At 40.5% G+C, this 12,972-nt stretch overlaps 1 protein-coding gene across 1 annotated transcript; it reads right to left on the bottom strand.

The window, feature by feature from the left end:
* Positions 1-222: 222 nt before the first annotated feature.
* LOC100218944 (galanin receptor type 1-like) lies at positions 223-12,723 on the bottom strand. Its single transcript, XM_041718557.2, has 3 exons — positions 11,633-12,723; positions 10,704-10,769; positions 223-1,847 (listed from the first exon to the last, which is right to left on the bottom strand). The coding sequence occupies exons 1-3, from the start codon at positions 12,338-12,340 to the stop codon at positions 1,530-1,532; spliced, it is 1,092 nt and encodes a 363-aa protein (XP_041574491.1). The 5' UTR covers positions 12,341-12,723; the 3' UTR covers positions 223-1,529.
* Positions 12,724-12,972: the final 249 nt, after the last annotated feature.

Below are 12,972 nucleotides of genomic sequence, written 5' to 3'. Positions count from 1 at the left end.
CTTGATTTCTGTTGCAGTGATTTGCCACAACCCTTTCTTTTAGTGGTTGCTCTCCACTTTAGGCTGTGCAATCACTGGGAATGTAGAAATATTCGATTTCTACATTATGGTAAATCAGAAGATCACAGCATTTGATCTAAATCTAATTGCTAAGGAAATAATTCACTGGAGGTATTCTCAGTATACTGAGAATAAAAGTTAAAGAGAAAACTTGCATAAATAGTCAGCTAGGATCAGGTAATGACTTTATCTTATTGTACACATGCTCTGTTCATATTGCACAGTTAGGGGGCTCTTAAAGGAAGTTACAAACTGCAGTAAAATTATTCAATACAACAGCTCCCAAGTTATGGAAATATACTGAAAGAGTGATCCATTTGGAGACTGGAGACCCATTCATTGCAAGGACAGCAAATAATATGTCATTTAACGTCTGTAACACACATTTTTACAGTTTATAGACAGGTCAGTCTGGATTGCAGCACACAGAAATACTGAATTGGACGACACAGTGAAATAATTAAATTCAGCCATTTGCTTCCTATTTTTGAAGTAATATGCACTTTATATAGTTACAAGTAGTAACCTTGAACTTAGTATAAATGCCCTTACCTGTTGCTAGAGCACTGTTGATCACAAGAGTTCGTCAAAAAAAAAAAACAACAAAAAACCAAGCAAACCCTCATCACAAATTCCAGGCATTTATATACTAAAGTGGCTAATAAAAAGCCTTTGGTAGATTGACTCAAGAGAACACTGTATTTACCAACAAAACCTTTTGTAGACAGTACTTTCAAACAAAATCACAATTTTTTTAAGCATACATTGAGAAATACCACATCATCTGTTGTATTGTGGCTGAGACAGTGAGGTTGCTGAGACCAAGAGACAGGTCCTGGTGATTAACAGCAGTAATTACACACAGGAGCACACAGACACTCAACTCTGGGATGTATAAGCTGATGTAGAGCCACCAAATACAGACAGCCATGCCACTGACACATCATGTGAAAGGTGTACTTGCCCAATAGGTAAATCCTACATCAAAGCCTTCAAGGAGATTTAGAGACTCTACCCCCAGTAGTGAGCTAAATGTGTATGCAGCTCACACACAGTCAAATTTGTTGAAGAAACAAAGACATCCAAAGACTTTAGTTTGACTTCTCCCAAACTGCTCTCTGAATGTCACATTGTTCACATCTCAATGACTGTCTACAGATGTAATTTACTGCTGTCTTCTCTGTTTCACATTCTACCTTCTGTGTGGTCATAACTACGACTTCATTTGGGCTCTATCTTATGGGCATTCAGGTAATTCTGTTGCACATAGCCCAGTGTCTAGCAAGGTACCCTAGGACAGGCTCTGTCCCATGTCATCACAGTGAGAGGGAAATGTGTCTCCCATCACTCCAGTAACCTGGCACAGTGCACACTTTTGCAGACTCCCTGGGATGCACTTGCATGCGTACTCTCCCCAGACAGAACCCTCTTCCCTCCTCTTCCTCCTGAAACGTGTTTGTGAGCCCAGCTTACACGTTTGTGGTGGAGTGTGTAGTAGAGAAATTCTCCATGCGCACTCTGGCCAGTTTCTCAGCGGCTGCCGGCCGCAGGAAGAGCTTGCAGGTGAAGACTTGGCGGCAGGCCTTGCGGAAATTCTCCGACAGGAAAGCGTAAAGGATGGGGTTGATGCAGGAGTTCCCATAGGCCAAGCAGTGAGAGATGATGCGGAAGGTGAAGGAGATGTTGTTCAGGGGAAAGTGCCCAAACTCTGCCCACATGGTGATGATGTGGTGTGGCAGCCAGGAGAGCAGGAACACAGCAACCACGAGAAGCACTGTCTGCGCTGTCTGGAGAGGAGAAGATCGTGTTAATACATGATAATATAAAATAATGGTCACAGAGCAAGGGAGTGTGTGGAATGAGTGAGTTTGCTTTCCTCTGTCAGTAGTGAAGGCAGCATAATACAGGCAACACTGACAACTGCCAGGTGGGCAAAGAATGACAATATGAAAAAGGATGCTAAAAACCCTGATAAACTCGGATTGACTGATTTTGATTCAAACAAATAACTATGGAAATTTAAGGTAGTGACTGTAAAACTTCAAACAGTTCAAAGGCTGCAACAATGCTGTGTTACAAGGAAGAGTGGAAATAATATTTCCTAATATTTGGATGAACATTGAGGCTATTGAAAATAACTGCAGGGGAAAACAACTTGCAAGTAAGCACACCACTGAGAGGAGTAACAAAGGCTGGCCTGAGGAAAAGGTTTTTCCAGTATCTTCCCTATTACAGAAGAATCCCAGAAAACCAATGCATAGAGTTTTTTTTTTTTTTTTTTTTTTTAAAATACACAGTTCTCATTGGTTAGACTTATTCCTAGCTGGGTAATGACCTGGGGGAGGCTCCCTGTGCCTGTGGGATCCCAGCCTGTGCTGCCTGGGTTAGAGGTGTGCCCCTGCAGTGCTTGCTCCCCAGTTAGCTGGCCAGCCTGTGCCACAGTCTGTCATTTGTAAGTCCCAAAGCTTGACCTGATGTAAAATTTTCCTGAAAACAGTGTTCTTCAAAATCTCCATACAAAATGAAAGTTAACAGTGACAGTAAATAAAATTAAGCTGTAACTCACTTCAACTTTCTTTTTGTAAGACCCTGAGGCCTGTGGGAGCAGGACCGCACTTTCCAAGTTTAGGAAAGCTGGTAGTGTTGCTTTTCTCTCACTTGCTACTTCTAGAACACTCCGTGAATGCCTAGCAAGTCTCAGAGATTACTGACTTGGGAGTTCTAAGATCCTTTCCTGATATTTTTGTAGGGCTAATTCCACCTGACTTCATGAATTTTCAAAATTACAAATGGTAATGCAAGGTGAGCAATTGTTTTGTATTTAATCCCTCAGTTTTGGGGCTCTGTAGCAGATGCACAGCTAGTGACTTCCCTCCTCTTGCCCCACTTTGTTCTCTGCACAATGTCTGCTTTTTAACTTTGGTATTTAGTGTTTCTCATTTCTATTCGGTCATTTAATAAATGTAACAACTTGCAAACATGCAGATGATATACTTCCCCTAAGGAAAATTGTTGCACAGGTAGCAGAAAAGCAATGGAGAAAAATTTAAATTCAGGTTTCACTTCAGGTCAAGATTTACAGCGTCACTAGTCTAGGTCAATGTTTCTGTCAATAATTTTCTTTCATGATTTCAAGTGAATAGTGTAAAATTACTTTCCTAGAAAAGGGATAATTTTCTAGTGAATAGAAATTTGTTTAGTCGTTGGTTATCATGGCTACATTTGGTTAAACCCATTAATCTCTCTAAGGAAGGTGTTATTGTGTTAGATAAAGACTACAATACAAGTTGAAAAAAAAGGATTTCTGTCAAATAGGCCTCTCAAATAAGTTTATATTAACTTTGAAAGGCAATAACCTGTAGGTTCATTGTGTACCTGGCATGCTCCAGGTGTTTCCTTGTTTCACCTACCAGAATTCTGTCAGACAGCTGAGCTAACAAAGATGTTCCCCTAGGAGTGAACAAACTACCCTGGCAAGTGTCCTCAAACCAACCATGCTGGGAGTCAGATGATGTCCATAACAATAGACTGGAATGATTAGAAATTGATGAGACTGAAAGACACAGACCTAGTGGTCTTGTGGGGTCTAGCTCAGCCACTGTGGTATGAGTACCAAAGAAATGATTCATAAGCAGGTCCCATCATTAGCTTTCACCAGCAATAATGGTGCTACTTCTTTACCCTCCAGCAATGTTAAGCAGCTTAGGCTTGTTACCCAGGCAACCTTTCACAGCATCCATCTGCTTACATTAGGGGGCTACAAGCACTGAAATATTCTTTTGAATAAGGCTTATATACCTAGATTCCCCCCCCCCCCCCCCTTTTATTGTGAAAAAACAAACTGTGCATTTAATGTAGGGCTGAGTATTAAACAATGGGTTTGCAGTTGCTGTGTAACAGCACAGAGCTGTTTCTGGGCTCCAGTTTTTTAGGATTTTGCAGATGGAAAACACAGACAATACTAGAGCACTAATGTACATAATTCATGACTCAAGAAACAGGTTTTGAAATGGAACTTGTGTCTGTTTTTTAAAGTTAGGGAATATGTAGTTAAGACAGAAGAAACTGAAACAAAACACTGTTTGGCTTTTAATGTGGTGTTTGCTGTACCTAAACTACTGTTACTGGCTGTGGAGGACTGATTAAAATAGTTTGTGTACTGTTTGAGCTTCTCCCATGACCTGTGATAATTTGCACAGTTACTGCATTACTGTTGATCAAGCTGTCCCCACTTAATGCAACCTTCTGGTTCAACTCTGAAATTTTGATGAGTCCCTAACAGATATGTACAATGGCCACTACTGGCCACTTAAGTCTCTTTTACTATGCCTAGAAGTCTTCCAAGCAGCTCCAGGACTCCAGGATATAACTTACAGTGTATTTGTTGTACAGGCAAAGTAAGCATGTTTAAGCTGTACAGTGAATCAATAGCATGGTGACAAAGTCAAGGGGATATTTTTCTTTGTCAGATAATTAGAGGAAATTCTGTTATTCCCGCCCCCCCCCCCAATTTCTGTCATGTGCAGATTGTATTGTATTTACTTGCTTATTAATTTGTTATCTTTGTAGGTCATCTGCCTCTCATTTATGCTTTCCAGCCTTTCTTTGTCTGTTTTGCCCTTTGATTACTTTTCTCCCTGTCCCTGGACAAACTATTTATTGCTTTTAGCCTACCCCTATCCTTCAAAAAGCACTGGAAAATGTGTTTAAAAATCATTTTGAGTGAGACACCTCATTTAGGAGGATGATGAAGTATTTAACATTTAATTGTGTTTAGAGCTGTTGTTCTTGATAAGCTTTTAATGTAGTTTTTTGCTTCAACTTGTCAGGCATCTTGTCAAGGGCAAAATTAAGATTTCCTGTAATGAGTCAAATGCTTCAAGTATTCCATGGATTTACATATTTTAGGAAGAACCACCTGAATGTTAGATTAATAAACATTCCTGAGATTAAAATATAGAGTGGACAAAACAGTTTGGAGGGGTAGAGGGCTTGTCACTTTCCTAATTTAGTCCCAGGTGGAGACAGCCCAGCTGCACATCATTTTTCAGAGCTGATCATTCCATCCATTTCTACTGTGTACCTCAGCCACACAGAAATGGGAAAGAACATTCAATTAGGTTTTTATTAAAAAGAACTAGCTTGCAGACAAACTGGGCTTCATTAGTGAGAAAACTGCTGTCTCCTGAATATGGTAAGATTATTTTTCATCCTTTATTCTTCCATAATTCTAAATGAAGAAGCATAAAGAAGCCTATGCCAGTTCTTCCACACTGTCTTAGCAGCAAATTACAACTGACGCTTTCTTTATTACTGCTTTGTAGGAGGATATCTGATTATGTGATTTACTGATAAATCTTTTCTCCTGATATGCTCATCTCTAACTTGTAGATTCTTTTCCTTAAAGTTTGAGGGACAATTGGTGCACATTTTTACTGCCCCAGACTTCATTATGGTAAACTACAGAGTTACAGACTTTGCTATATATTGTAATTTACTGTAGTGAGGACTTGGAAAATATGTAGTGACCCACGGCGCCTTAAGCTTTTGTTTTTAGATACTGCAGGTACCCAGTATCAGTGCCCAGGAAAGACATGTGGCTTAGTGCAATATACCATTGTACTGCTGGAGGAACTTGCCAACCTCTGAGGAAGACAATTTTTGTGGCTTTACACTCAGGGATACCCAATGGAGAAAATCCCTGTGCTCAGAGTCCATCTGTGAGACAATGTTCAAAGTGAAAACTGCCAGTTCATTCACTCCTGGTGTCACATTCTTGTTTGCTTTGTTGGCAAATCTGACTTGCCCTGATGGATTTGCAAACATTCTTTTCCTTTTTGCACCTAAAATTCTAACAGAAAGGTCCCAAGCACAATCTGATCTCCAGAAACATGCCCATAGCTTAGTGATAAATGCAAAATGTTTAGAAAATGGCATACCTATTCTTAGGTAACTTAAATGTTAGATAGCAGCTGTCTATACTTCGGAGCACATGCATCTTTTAATTATTACTGAAGGACTTCTCATTGCCCTTTGGTCTTTTTTTTAATTACACTTGAGTCTAATTCTACTCTTCAGTGATCTAAAAACCACACTGAGAGTATTCTTTTTTATTGTTCTGTCTTCTTTCTTGGAGCCAGAGATGGCAGTTGGATGTCATGAAAAAGAGGAGGGAATGAAGTAAATATATTTGCAGATGTTATCAGCTCATTTTGATTACTTGCTTTATGTGCTAAGAGGGGCTCTTCATTTCCCAGCAGCTTGCTTACACTGTTCCAGCTGCTCATCTGCGCATCTCTCATTCTGGGATTATGCTTCTAATCTCCTCTGTTGGTGCCCTTGAAATTTATTAATTTTATATTCATAAATGTGTATGAGCATTGTGATATTTCTATTACTCTCTAATTGGTAATGATGCTCTTAATTCCTGCTGCCCTGGGCTCCTGTTAATCAAACAATGTGCAGGATGACACTTCTGAATTATATTCTTCTGCTCAGTGGATCCCAGGATCTTCCATGTTCCTTTGCTGTATTTACTGTTGTTCAAATGCCAAGGCCTTGAACATCATGTTCATTGTCTACATGAAAAACTTCAATTTGCATGAACAATAGCCAAATAATTCCTTTAGCTACAGGAAAGTAGTCACAGAGCAACATTTATCTGCCTCTCTTGGCCAAGATGTTCAGGAATACCCATCTACCTTGCAGGAATTCTGTATCTTTTACCTCAGGCTCTTGTATGACCTTCAAAGTGCAGCACTCCAGGGATAAATAAACTCCATGTGTCTTTGTGTTTACTTAGCTCTGGAAGCAATGAACAGCTGATTTACTTACCCACCAGGTAAGCACCAGGCTCACCTTTCTATTGTAGCTAACCAATAGAAAAGCATAGTACTAATTTTTATCTTTAAGTGGCTCATTTGGTCTGTTAACTGAAGTTTTTGGCCTCAAGGTCACACAACTCCTACTATCCATTCAAGGGAGCTTGCAAAATAGCTGTGAAATTCACATCCCCAGACACATTCTTAAACTTGAAAAAGAATTTCAGATTGTTCGGTTTGCAAAGCTTGTTATTTGTTCTTTAAAGATGCTCAGTACAGAACTGAGTAAACACTGAGGAACCCTGGTGTGCTCCAGAGGCCAGTAAAACACTACAGGGCCATGCTAAACCTTAGTTTGCATTAATTTCCATCATTAAATCACCTTATTTAAGGCAGATGTAAGATGAGAGTTCCTGGGGCTGGGCTCTTATGAAACATTTTGCAACACTGTCAGACAGGGAATTGTTAACTTTCTTTGGAGCCAAATTACAGACTTGCTATACTTTGCACAGTTCAGAAAAGAGGTGACAGAACTGAAATACATTTAATTGTCATAGAGGGCTGCAAAGAATGTCTTAGCACGTGGTCTTGCTGGCTGGCCTCAAAAAACAATTATCCAAAAGTTCAAAGGAGAATCCTGCAGCACCACACCATCTGATTTTCAAGGCTGGCAAACTTGTACAGCTAGTATGGCATTAAATGGGGAAGCAGCCAGTCATGTCTCTGTTCTGTAGGCACAGTCTTAGTTCTTCATACAGAATTTCAGCCTAGGCATGCAAAATGTTCTAAACATCCTCCTTGCTCTAATGCACTGATGATACAGATGGAAAAGCACTTTAAATTGAGCATGTCCAACATTTGACATGTAGATGGCAAAGTTACATAAAAATTTCAAAGTGGGAATCTGAATTAAGGGTCAAATTCTTCTGATAATGGAATGTGAAGTCACGATGCAGCAGACTTTGTGCAAGGGTGTACTAATAGCAGATGAAATACCAGCTCCTCTGTGACCTTTCAGTTGGCTTTAACTTGGATTTGTCCCAGTAATGTTTCTTACTGTATTTTATGTCTCAAATGATGTGAGTAAGAATGATATCTCTTCTGCCTGTTATCAGTACTATAGGATCTGGGACTGGGTAGGAACCAAGACTCCAGCAAGGTCAATGAAAGCTAAAGATCCTGAAATAAGTCTTGACATTTAAAAAAAATCTTACCTGGTAATACTGTTTTTTCAGAAGCAGCTTATAATGGAGAATAATAGCAATGTGTTTCCAGTCAGCAAGTGGAATGCTGCTTATGGCAAGCAGCATTTTATGAGCTCTATGCCATTTGCTTTCTTTCTTAACTATGTTTTATCTTGAAGTAGCTCAATCTTGAGGATAGTTCTTATAGCTTCTGAAATGTTGAGTGAGAGAGCAAACTGTTTGCAGTGGTAATGTTGGCAACTGTTTCACTGGAAAATCTTGTCCAACAAGGACTCTGAGTCTGCAATTTGATTCTTTTGAGACCTTTACTCGTGTAAGGAGCCCAGATGAGCATTGGGAGATTTGAACAAAAAGCTTTTTGCAAAATTTACTATTTAAGTGTTTAAAAACAAAACAACACTAAACTCACAAAACAAACAGAAAAAACCCAAACCAAACCCAAAGGTTTGGAAAACCCGAAAAGAGCAAACCCAAACTCCATTCTCTTGGAGGTAAAAGGAAGATAATAGCTCAAACGCCCTGTTTTCTTGGAATTACAAGAGTGAAACAGGAACTGCATGGTCATAGATTCTGACTATCCTCATTTTTATGAATATGACACCTTGTTTTCCATATCAGTTTGGTGAAGACACGCACTGTGAACTAACAGATGTGACTCAGACAATTTTATCACCTCAGGTGGGAAGACTTGGCTGTTGTGCTACACTTTCTCCCACAGCTCAAGGCAATCAGGGTTTAGCCACTGAAGTCACACATATTTCAGAACAAGCTCAATGTTCTGTATGTACTAAATTAACCTTCCTAATGTGGATCAAGATTCATTTGTCAGACATTTTTCAGTTAAATAAACAAAAGCTGTTTACTAAATCCCTGATGAAGTTTATGAATTAAACTCAAACACAGCTACTTGCACAAATGTAAGTACATATGAAGGAAGCTAGGTTAACAGAACTGACAGCCATCCTTGAGTTTCCCATTAGGCTCTAACGTGAAGTGTTCTTAAGAAGGTGTGCTTTAAAAAACTGGCTCTCACTCTCATGTTTCAAGAATGCTTTAAAAGCATATACAAGAATTGAGTGTGTCTGCAACCAACCCAAGGAAGTCTCCCTAAGAAATGTTGAGTAGTGTTTGCAACAGAAAACCCCTTTAAGTAAGTACACTAAAGAGGATGTTTGGCACGCAGGAAGGCTAGATGGACAATTTTGGCAGAGACAGGGCTGGAAGAAAACATATTGTGAAGGATGATGTTTGTGTGGAGAGGAATGTATTTAATTTTTCTTCTATCTGAAAGGATCACCCATTTAACTAGCTCTGACTGTGCTATATGGAACAAGAATCGCTATTGGGTGTTTCACAATTATGGCCAGGAAAATACTTAAGGGGAGGGAGGAAGAAGTGCTGGACCTCTAACTTGCTTAAACAGCTAAAATCAAAGGGTTTTTAAGAAATTGATCCTCTTGACAATATCTAATAACTAAACTTGAGATTGAAGGAACTGCAGAGCTATTTTCTCATCAGACTCTACAGAGCAAATCTGAAAACAAAACAAGTGGATACATTTGGAAAATGTCATAAATTAAATTCTTAACTTCTTTACAGGAAAGTAACAGTAGTTATTTTCAACTGTTGATAGCATTCTCTTAATAATTAGCAACAAAATAGGTAGTTTGCCATTCATACATAAGTAAGGAAATTCTGGAGGGAAATTTAAACCAACCAGTTTAGGGACTTTTGGTGATTTTGAGACCTAAAGCAATTTTTAAAACTTGTGAAACAATTCTATGTGGAATGACAGTGCTTCTTAGCACTTCATTTGCTTCATTTCACATTATCAAAATTGTCAACACATCTTGCTCGCCTTTTCTCATAATAGCTGCTAAACACACAAAACTCTTACTCAGCTTTCTGTTTCTAGTCTGCACTATTGATCCAGAAATTATACTCCTGGTTTTGACATTTTAATTCACAGTCTATCTGCAGCAGCATCAACATTTATCAAAAAGTCAGTAGGCAAAATAAGACATGGTGCTCTTCGAGGTAGTCTGTGCCATCTAGGTCTGGTGGTGTTCCTGCAGCAGTCAATACACAGCAGCTCATTGCTGCACAATGTGTTCCCTTAGAAAAGGGGGTGAAAAGAATGTTTATCAGAACATACTTGAAGTTAGATGAACACAGAAAATATGCTCAAAACATACTAACCCTTTCATCTGAGGGGAAAGGGTAAGTAACACCTGTCTAATAAATATTGTTTGTGGTGTATTACAACTTGGGCAGTTATTGTGTTATAAGGTAATATTGCAAATACCTTTTGAATACCATCCTTACAGACTGTGTAGGTGCAAGAATTATGAACAACAATTATGAATTGGTCCTCATAAGTATATTGCTAACAAAACTGAGTGTATGCTAGTGAATGTAATGAACTAGAAATTACATATATTCTTCAGTTAACTCTGGTAGGGATTCACAGGCAAAAAGGACTGGCAGAAGCTGTAACGGCTCTAAATCAGCTGGAATAACCACAGACCAGGCTGATTACTTTATAAACCTGGTATATCTATTGCATATAGTCAATATACACAAACCAAAGATATTATATTAAACCAAAGATATTTACCTTCTTCTTTGATCTCTCTGATTTCTTGGAAATGTTCTTTACTTTCTTGTGGAGATGGTATAAAACCTTGGGGGGGGAAAAGGAGCAATATATTGAATGGAAAATTGAAATTTATGTATTAATACTTGAACTTATCCTACAAGCACCAAAATTTTGAAGTAATTGTTTTAACATGACTTCAAAGATGAATTTGATGTTTCAGACTTTTAATTCTAAGCTCTCCAATTTCTCTTTCAAGAAACAAGGTTTGGAAAGAGCATTAAACCTGCTAGGCTTTCAGTAATTCAACATATATTAAGAGCTCAGCTTGCACAATGCTGAAATCCACAGGAGTTTTCAGATGGACTCTGAATTTTATGTTAAGGCTCAGATTATCTTCATTTATTCCCCAGGCTGATGATACACATGGGCAGAGAGCAGGCTGCCAGTCCTGTACCCTGGTGGGACTGTCCTGTTGCTCTTGCAGGCAGCACAAACAAATGCAATGGCAGGAGTGGGTCACCCTCCAGAGGGAGGGTCGTAAGGAGTGTTGGAGCATTGTAGGCAATTCTCAATTAACAACATCTAGATGTAGCTTTTGAAAACTGATTACAGCACAGCAATAACCTGGAAATGTTTATCTCTTCATAGGTTTTTCTTCATGTCAGTAGCAAACATTTGTTATTTAACAAAATAAAAAGCATGAAAAACAGCAAGAGTCTTTAGGGGGTTTGAGTAACAGGCTGGGTGTCATCATGGTAGTTGTAACCCTTTTTGTGAGCTGGTGTAATTTCATTCTCTGTTTTCTTTCCACCCCCCACCTCAAAAAAGTATTCTCTACCAAGAGAGGATTTGGAACAGGTTGGCTGTGTAGTTGTGTACACACACAAGCCACCAAGAGTCTGGGATCTTTCCCTTCATTAAAAATTATTCCCATCCCTGGCACCCACCTTGGCATAGCAGCAGGTGATGAGCAGCAGGGGCAGGAGATATCCCACCAGCAGGATGGTAATCTTGTACATCTGCTTGGCTGTGGAGCCGTTTGCCCAGTGCTCCCAGCAGAAAGAGCTGTTGGGAGCCTGCTGATGGCCACTCATGAGGGCCTGGTGCTGGGCCACGGGGATGGCAATGAGGAGAGACAGCAGCCAGATGACAGCCACGCCGAGGACGGCGTTGCGCTTGCTGCGGATGCAGGGCGAGCGTTTGGCATGGACCACGGCAATGTATCTGTCCACAGACATGGCCACCAGAGTGAAGATGCTGACCAGCATCGTTGCCATGGCCGAGTAGTGAACCCACTTGCAAAAGAAGGCACCGAAAATCCACTCTGGCAGGGAGTAGATGGTGGCCTGGAAGGGAACACAGAAGAGCAGAAAGGAGAAGTCTGCAATGCTTAAGTTCAGGATGAAGATGTTGGTGGCACTGCGCGATGGGCGTCCCCCAGGACGGAGACGGCCCAAAACAACCAACACTAACGTGTTTCCCACCATTCCCAGGAGAAAAATCAACCCAAAAAGCACTGGTACAATCACCACCTCTGGGCCGCCCCTGGTTGCTCCTGCCCAGCATGTTGGGACCTCTGTTTGGTTGGTCTCAAGGCTGCACTTGCTGGTGTTGGCTCCAAAGGAAAGCACAAAGTTGTATTCCTGCTCCTCCATGAAGCCAGGCAAGGAATAGTCACTGCAGCCCTGACTGCTGATAGGTATGTCTGTGTTTGGTAGGGGTGGCCAGAGGTGAACTTTTGCCTTTTCCAATGCTCTGTCTTTCCTTTGAGGAGTAATTGTCTTAATTGTCTTCAGATTATTTTTCCGAGTTCTCTCTGTCTCTGGTGCAGTTTATTCCAGGGACTGGCAAAAAAAAAAAGAGATGAGGAATTTGTGTCATCCAAGAGGAGACATCCAGTTTGGCAGCTGGTGCTGATGTGGCAGAGAAAAGTCTGTGCCAGAAGAGCAGAGGATGAGGCTGCCCTGGGAGCTTGGAGCAGCAGCAGAGCAGCAGCAGCTCAGCTTCCACATGCTCCTCCTCTTCTGCTTCCCTCCCACTCTGCCTGGATCTGTGGCCGTCATACCTGCTTTCCCAGCTCCACCCTGAGCTGTGGCAGAGAGAACAAATGCTGTCTGTGACCTGAGCCCTTCAGAAAACAGCCCCTGGCCAGCTTTGTCCCCATGCATTAGTGCTCATGATGGGGAAGAGCAAAGCAACAGTTCTCCTCCAAAGGGATGGAAAAGCAGCAGGTGCTGAACAATAGTGTGTGCAGCTCGGTGAGGGGCAGCACTGTTACTAGCTGCAT

This window comes from Taeniopygia guttata, chromosome 11 (assembly GCF_048771995.1).
Source record: "Taeniopygia guttata chromosome 11, bTaeGut7.mat, whole genome shotgun sequence".
Taxonomy (NCBI): domain Eukaryota; kingdom Metazoa; phylum Chordata; class Aves; order Passeriformes; family Estrildidae; genus Taeniopygia; species Taeniopygia guttata.
The sequence above is the reverse complement of the archived record's forward strand: the minus strand, read 5'-3'. Positions and strand labels throughout refer to the sequence as shown.